The sequence below is a fragment of the Girardinichthys multiradiatus genome, chromosome 12 (assembly GCF_021462225.1).
Source record: "Girardinichthys multiradiatus isolate DD_20200921_A chromosome 12, DD_fGirMul_XY1, whole genome shotgun sequence".
Classification (NCBI taxonomy): domain Eukaryota; kingdom Metazoa; phylum Chordata; class Actinopteri; order Cyprinodontiformes; family Goodeidae; genus Girardinichthys; species Girardinichthys multiradiatus.
Genome location: NC_061805.1, coordinates 51,559,214 through 51,567,066, shown reverse-complemented (window position 1 = coordinate 51,567,066; position 7,853 = coordinate 51,559,214). Strand labels below are relative to the sequence as shown.

At 40.9% G+C, this 7,853-nt stretch overlaps 1 protein-coding gene across 1 annotated transcript; it reads right to left on the bottom strand.

The window, feature by feature from the left end:
- Positions 1–4,121: 4,121 nt before the first annotated feature.
- Positions 4,122–7,487, bottom strand: LOC124877498. Its single transcript, XM_047380736.1, has 8 exons — positions 6,379–7,487; positions 6,032–6,260; positions 5,695–5,925; positions 5,470–5,611; positions 5,230–5,373; positions 4,915–5,141; positions 4,690–4,817; positions 4,122–4,598 (listed from the first exon to the last, which is right to left on the bottom strand). Exons 1-8 carry the CDS (start codon positions 6,581–6,583, stop codon positions 4,174–4,176), a joined length of 1,731 nt encoding a protein of 576 aa, XP_047236692.1. The 5' UTR covers positions 6,584–7,487; the 3' UTR covers positions 4,122–4,173.
- Positions 7,488–7,853: the final 366 nt, after the last annotated feature.

Here is a 7,853-nt window from a genome sequence, read left to right as displayed (position 1 = left end):
GGGGTGCTTCAACAGAAGCTAAAATAGGAGCGTCACTCCTGGACAGGATATTTCTAATTTTGGCAATGTTCCGGAGGTGAAAGAAGGAAATCCTAGAAACCTGTTTAATATGGGATTTAAATACATGTCCTGGTCAACAATAACACCAAGGTTTTTTACGTTATTATCGGAGGTCAATTTAATGCCATCCAGGTTAAGTGATTGACTAAGCAGTTTGTTTTTTAAAGACTCCGGTCCAAAGACGACAGGTTCCGTCTTGACTGAATTTAGAAGCAAAAAATTTAAAGTCATCCAAGTTTTTATGCCTGATAATTTGACCTATTGGAAGCATATATAGTAAAGAGAATTGGCTCAAGTACTGAGCCCCGTGGTACTCCACAATTAACCCTGGAGTTTAAAGATGATTTATCATTTACATGAACAAACTGGAATCTGTCAGATAAATAAGATTTAAACCAGCCTAGCGCTGTTCCCCTGATCCCTACAGCATATTCCAGCCTTTTTAAGAGAATATTATGGTCGACTGGATCAAATGCAGCACTGAGATCTAGCAGAACCAGAACAGACACAAGTCCATTATCTGAGGCCATAAGAATATCATTAGTGACTTTCAGCAGAGCTGTTTCAGTGCTATGATGAGCTCTGAAACCTGACTGAAACTCTTCAAACAGGTCATTGCTGTATAAATGTTCACACATTTGATTAGCAACTATTTTCTCAAGAATTTTAGATAAGAATAGAAGATTGGATATAGGTCTGTAATTTTTCACTGCTGAGAGCTAAGGGAATGAATGGCTCAACAGAGCTATGACTCTGTGTAAGTTTAGCAACTGTACTAAAGAGAAACCTAGGATTATTCTTCTTCTCTTCTTTTAATGATGAGAAATAAGCTGTTCATGAGCCCCCAGAGACTTACAGCCCCCAGAGACGTACAGCCTCAGAAAACAACTGTTCTTCAGCCTTGAAGTACCAGCTTTGAGTCTTCACAACCTCCTGCCTAAAGGAATGAGTCACACTTGTGTTGCAGACTTGACTTGAAGTCTTTATCATTTCCTTCATCCCCCAATAACTGCCTGCATACTCTTGCCACATGAGGCTGGGCATTATCACCAGGAGGAACCCAGGACCCACTGCACCATGGAATGGTCTAACATGGGTCTAAGGATTTCATCCTGATAACTGATGGCAGTCAGGGTGCCATTGTTTACCCTGTATAGGTCTGTTCATCCCTCCCCAGACCAACATTGACCCACCACCAAACCGACCATGCTGAGTAATGTTGCAGCCAGCACAACGTTCACCACAGCAACCATGGACAGAAAGGTTGCAGTCTCCATGTCAGAGTCTCACCTTTGTTGCTGAGATGCAGAAATGGAAGCTCCTTAAAGCGTTTAGAATAGTTTTTCTATCTCTGTCGACTGATGAAAGGAAGACATCTTATCCAACACTCTAAAACTGACAGAAATAAATTTTCCATGCTCAAACTTACCAGGCTGCAGGTTTATGTTTGATTTTTTTCACTTTGTTTATTTTCCACCAGTAGGATGACCCGTATCATCTGGTCTAACATTTATTTTACAGAACATAAAGATGCAAAGAAGTGTTTGGTCTTTACTCTTGCTGTTTGCTGTACAGATAAAACGGAAATATATTACTGACAGTAATTCCAGTTTAAAGGTGACGGCATCATTTAACGAGTCAAATATTATTTTCTTGACACTGTGTTTAGTGAAGGTTGTTGGAAATGTCCCATTAGACAAACACCATCAGGACAGAAAGAACATGAGCAGCTCAGTAACACTTCTGATGAACAATCCCAGGACCAGACTCCTTGTGCTCCTTCTTAGTGATCCACATGTTCTAGAACGTGGAGAGGGAGGCCAGGACGGAGCATCCGATCCAGACTGAGTACTTCCTCTCTGGAGGAGCGATAACCTGGAGGAGATAAGGGAAAAAACACCTAAAACAAAGATGCTGCTGAACCTTCAAGGATGTTGATTTACAGTAGAAATTAGATTTCAATTGCTAAGCTCATAAAGATTTTACAAAGTTTCAAACATATTCTTATTAAATATTTCTTTAATATTTAAGTTTTAAAGAGAAACTGAAAGATTTAAACTTGAAGTTCCTCAGCTATTATTACACTTTTATAAATCCATCTTCAATATTGCAAGACTTGTCTAAATATAAGTTAGTCTATGGATCTCGGAAAAAGAAATATTATCCACTGTAATAAACAATTTTCAATTAAATGAAATGATCTTAAATTTAACTCCTTGTAGAGAATGGTTGTTAATTCACCTCAATCTACAAAGCCAGTATATATCCCACTAATACCTGCTGATGCATATTCTACACAGCTGCCGATATTTTACTACAAAAAATACAGAACAATACATGTAGAAGTGGTTTGGCATACATTTTACTTTAGCAAATCTGCCCATATTTAACCATGGTACTGATTATCACTGATAAGAACATTTTATATACCATATATTTTATACCATTTACATTTCTCAATTTTCTGTTTCTTTATTTACAGAAAAAAGAAAAAGTAAAGTATATTTCTGTTAATCAGACCACTTTTATGAGCCTTAAATGTCGAGTTGGTGTAGTGGTTGTTGATTTAGAGCTGAACTGCTGGTTTACTGTTTAAACGCGTTTCATAAGTCTTTCACTGTGACATTTTAAGTTGCAGAGCCTCAAATTGGAAGAAAAATTAGTTTTCTGGTAGGACCCTCTTCTCATGAAACATATTATCCAATTCACGACGTTACGGAGCGTTTTGACCAATAGCGTGGCGTGCTGCTGAGCTGTGTGCAGACCGCTCTTTTTGCCTTCAGGAGGAGACATCCTGTCCATCATTCCTCGACGTTAATGACGCAGTTTGCGACCTCGTGCCAGCGCCATTGTGGCTGCGCACATTTGAACTTCTTGGGACATTTTCCACACCCCGACTGGCCAAAAGTTCTAGGTGAGGTGAGTACATCTGTCCAGTCTTGAGGGAAAACATAATTCGAAATTCGTTTCAATTTTTTCAGATTTAATTTTGTGTTATCTTTGTGTTGGAGAGGAATTTATTGCACTGAACGTGTGCGAAGTTAGCATGTTGCGCTGTAATTTCTGCAGCAAGGTGGTGCAGTCATTAAGGGGCTATGTGCTTCATTGCAAACAACATCGTAATGAGCCACGTTGTTTGTTCAAGTGCATTGAAGCTGACTGCAAGCAGACATTCACCAGGTATGAAGCATTTAAGGCACATTTTTATCGAAGGCACGCTGCCTCTACCAATGTCACGGTTGTTGAGGCGGTTACCGCTTTTAAATGCGCAATGTCGATGTGTGAACACCAGTGTCGGGATTCAAAAGCGTTAATAGCTCATCTAAAGAGCCATGTTGTGGAAGGACACGAGGTGACTTGTCCAGTACGAGGATGCACAAATACTTTTAAGGTAAAATCATCTTTTACTGCCCACATGTCACGTAAACATAGAATTTTTCCGACAGCTGCATTTGTGATTTATCGCTGTGGATGTGCACCTGGCTGCTCGTCCCCTCTACTGCGTCATCTTCGTGTTGAATTTCCTCTTCTTCGTCCTCTGAATCGTTATCTTCTGTGTTCTTTACAACACTGTGGCTCTGTCCATCTGTTTTGTCCCTTTTTATTAGAAATCGCTACGTTGTAGCTTCTTAAAATGAGCTATGTTGTAAAAATGTATTGATTTTGCTGTGTTATAGTTATATAAGATTGTGAGCTGCGAGCTGCATGATCCAGCATGATGAGCCGCGCAGAGTATCACTGCTCTAGAGTGACATCCAATATAACCCATCTACCTTCCTTGTGTAAGACATGTCTATGTATCTGGCAGTCAATATTTTTCGTTATCAAAATACTCACTCCTCTTCTCCTCGAGGAAAATGTACTATGATATTCCTGTCCAACCCATTCTCTTCTTAGTTTGGTTGCTTCCTCGTCATTAAGATGGGTTTCTTGAATGAGGGCTATATCAGCCTTTTTTTAAAGGTATGTTAGGACTTTTTTTCTTTTGACCACGTTATTGCACCTTGATCATACCTGTCCAATTTTGGATTTTAAAATAAGGGAAATTTTCTGTCTTTAGATTAAACATTTACATTTTATTTTTATTACACATTTTTTTTTAATTTCTCATGTTCACTCAGGTGGCTCTCTGGCATTCACTAAAGACTTATTATCCAGATTTGTTACAGACTTTGCATCCTTTAAGACTCGTTTGGATGGAGTGTATTTGTGGCCTGGGCCAGAGTGGTTGATTTTACATGACAGTAAAGCACAAACCGTGCTGTTGTCTAATGACATCCTATTCTCTGTAACAATATTTCTTACCATACTGAACACTCTTTCAGAACTGGCATTGCTGTGGGGAATGCATAGTAAAGCCTTCATTAATCTTGGCAGCTCACTGAACCTCACATCTTTCCCTACCAGTCCCCAGAATCTGTCAGTTTTGTCTTCTTGAGGGAGATGCTTGCTATCTGTCACCTGGTAGTCAATGAGTTCCTCTCTCAGCCTATCCTCACTCAAGCTCAACTGAGGGAAAAGGGCCCCTAGCCTTGCCACTGTAAAGTAAAACAAGAGTTTGACTGAACATTGCAGATCTAAACCATGCAATATTCATTTAATCAATGAGGAACTGACTCTAACATCTACCTGTCCCTGGAGTAATGTCAAGGCGAGCAGCAGGGTCCAGCACTTTCATGTCCTTCAGGAGTGGATGGTCAAGAGGAAAAGAGGAGAACATCTTCTGAAGCACTGCTTCATAGAATCTTCTCACAGATCTACAACAGCATAAGAGTAAACAAAAAACACTACAGCCTATAATCTCATACTGTGAAAAGATGATATAATTAAATAACTGCTGGGTAATATACTCACTGAAAGATTTTCTTCTCCGCTGACACAGGGAGCTCTTTCCTTGCCATGAATGCCTTTGTTTCTGCTCCTATAAAGAGCTCTTCGTCAGCCAACTGATGTCCTTCTCCATACTCCACCTCCTTGAGAGGTACACCCATGATGGCCCTGGCTGGTATGAGGAACCCCAGGATCCTCTTGATCAGCCTGCAGATCTCCTCTTCAAGTCTGTGAATCTGCACGGCCTCTGACTGAAGAACATATAATTGGTCACACTGTAATAAAAAGGCTACAATAAGTACAACCATATTTAATTCATCCAATATGATTGACACCCACCTGGAAGACAATATTAAATTCATATAAAGGCTTAAGGGCACTCAGGTACATGAAGTAAGCCTTCACGATTGGATCATGCACGTGGCTTGCTAGATCGCACACTTTGGCACTCCTCTCCACCTCCTCATGACTGTTAAAGTAGGCCTACAGTACATATGGACACAGGGTAGCAATTCATGGTTAAAATGGAAATCTAGCATAGTTAACTATGTATATATCTGCTGGAGTTACCATCCTTACCTGCAGTGCATCCCACTGGTTCAACACTCTCTGGATGCAGGTTAGCAGACTCAGCCATCTGGTGCTGCAGTACCCGAGGAGCTCCAGGTGGTCTGAATCAGTGAAATCTACAAACCTTTTGTAGATTTCACATCTTTTTGCACTGAAAGATAGAAAAATGTTTATAAAAATATTAACTGCAGACCTAGAAAAAATAGAAGTCCTATTTAATTTATTTGCATCTACCTTTTATCAAAGTGGGTGTATATCCCCACCAGGATGTCTTCCACCGGTACCTGGGCTGCTCTGATGCCACAGCCAGTGGCCAGCTGTGCCAGGTGGCAGATGCAGCTGAGGTCCTGGACGTGGGGCTGGTTCTGTTTCAGTCTGCTGATAACAGAGTTGTGTCTGCCTTTCATGACGCTCGCATTATCAGAGTTAAAGGCTATCAGGTTCTCCCCTGGGATGCCTCTTTTTCTATGGATAACAGAAAGAAATGCCATAAAACGACTTAGACAAAACGTATGGTTATAATTACATGCAAACTATTACACACGTCAACAACACAGTGCAGTTCCCTTACCTTAGTGCTTCACTCAGTTTTTCATACAGATTTTCTGCATTTCCCACGTTGCATACAGACATCTCCATGAATCTTGTAACGACCTGCAGAGTGGCCTCATTGTAGAGTCTAGTTAGGATGACAAATTCTTTATTTGCTTTTCTGTTGTTCGATTCGTCGCACATCACAGAAAATGGCTGAAATCGGCATGTTTTGGCCAACTCGTCATCTAGCTCTGTTGCTATGGCACCTGTTGAGAGAGCCCAGTAATTAAAATTAGTTAACCATTACCCTACAATATGCATACGGGACATTATTAAATAGTCATATGCATAAACAATACTCATACTTAATTTGACTGAGCTTACCTTTGATGAGTTGGGTAGCCTTGGTTTTTCCCGCCGAGAATTTCCGTGCGATAGCAGAGTCCGGGAACATTTCAGCTACACACTTATTGAAGTCATCACAGAAGTTGAAAGCAACATTGTTTTTGGCACACAGCATTGCCATTTTAACCTCCGCATTTATGACCTGGTCTGCCTCGGTGGTATTTCTAGTCACAAATGTTGTCATTGCCTGGGCATGTTTCTGTGCCTCTAGCCAGCGCTTGTGCTTGGTCGATTTTTCATGCTGACTGATGTCGTTCCTTCCCCCATGGGAGACACTAAAATCGCAGTTACAAATCTTACAGAACGCGTGACTGTGTCGATGTCTTTCTTTTTCTGTCAGGAATGCCTTCCCGTTCGTCACATCTATCCATCTCTCTCCTCTGTTGTTCCAGGTTTGTTCCCGGCGTTGGCATTAATCTTGCGACAACTGCCACCCAGGTTACTGCAGGTGGCAGTTCTCGCGAGGCTAGTGACAGAATTCAAAGAAAGAGAATACTAATACGGGAGGACGGCGGGAAAGAGGGGTAAAATACGGTAGTTTCCCGGACGGGAGACTTGACAGCTATGACTCTGATATATTACAATTTTACACAGCACCATATTGCTCTCTTAGTATACTATCATACAACCATCCCTTTATATTATGACCCACTATCTTGGATGCCCCTCCACTGATATTATATGTTTTCAGGAATACAGCGTTACAAATATTACAGCAGCTACAACTGCATGAGACACCTAGGGTTACACACTGAGCAAACAAATAAAAACTTATAAACTGCCTACGAACATGTTATTTTCCAACATCAAACCTTCATGTATGATTTCCTCAGCTGCCACTCAGAGGTCAGTCAACTCTCCATTCCCCCTGTATTCTAAGTATTCTTTCTAACCCTTACAAGAAACATACCTGTTATGAAGCCTAAATTTACAAGGTGACTATCTGAACTTCTAAATTTACAGGGGTGTTATGATGTGTGATAACTGTATGATAAACAAGCAGCAACTCCAACGGCAAAAACAAAGGAGCGCATATGCACTTACCCACATATTAAGGAAAGAAAACCAATTAAATCTTACCTGACCTCATGCCATATAAAGCAACTTAAACCTCTTTCGATCAGATCAGTATTCTCAACGCATTTTCGGTATTATTCCATCGTTTCTCCTCCGCCGGCCCCCGTCATACCATCTCCTATGTTGCGGGTGAGAAATGTTTTGGCATCAGCCGCAGATGTGAACTCGTACCGCCGGTTGTTCAGTAAAAAAGTCAAAGTTGCTGGACAATGGAGGGCGTGTTCCACATTATGTTTACTGAGAATTTGTCTCACCTCCTCCTATTTTTTGCGCTTCTCCTGTATCTCATGAGCATAGTCTTGGAAGAAAAAAAAAATCCTTGTGCCGTTCCAGGTAACTGGCTTCTTCTTTCTTGCAGCCATTAACACGGCAGCCTT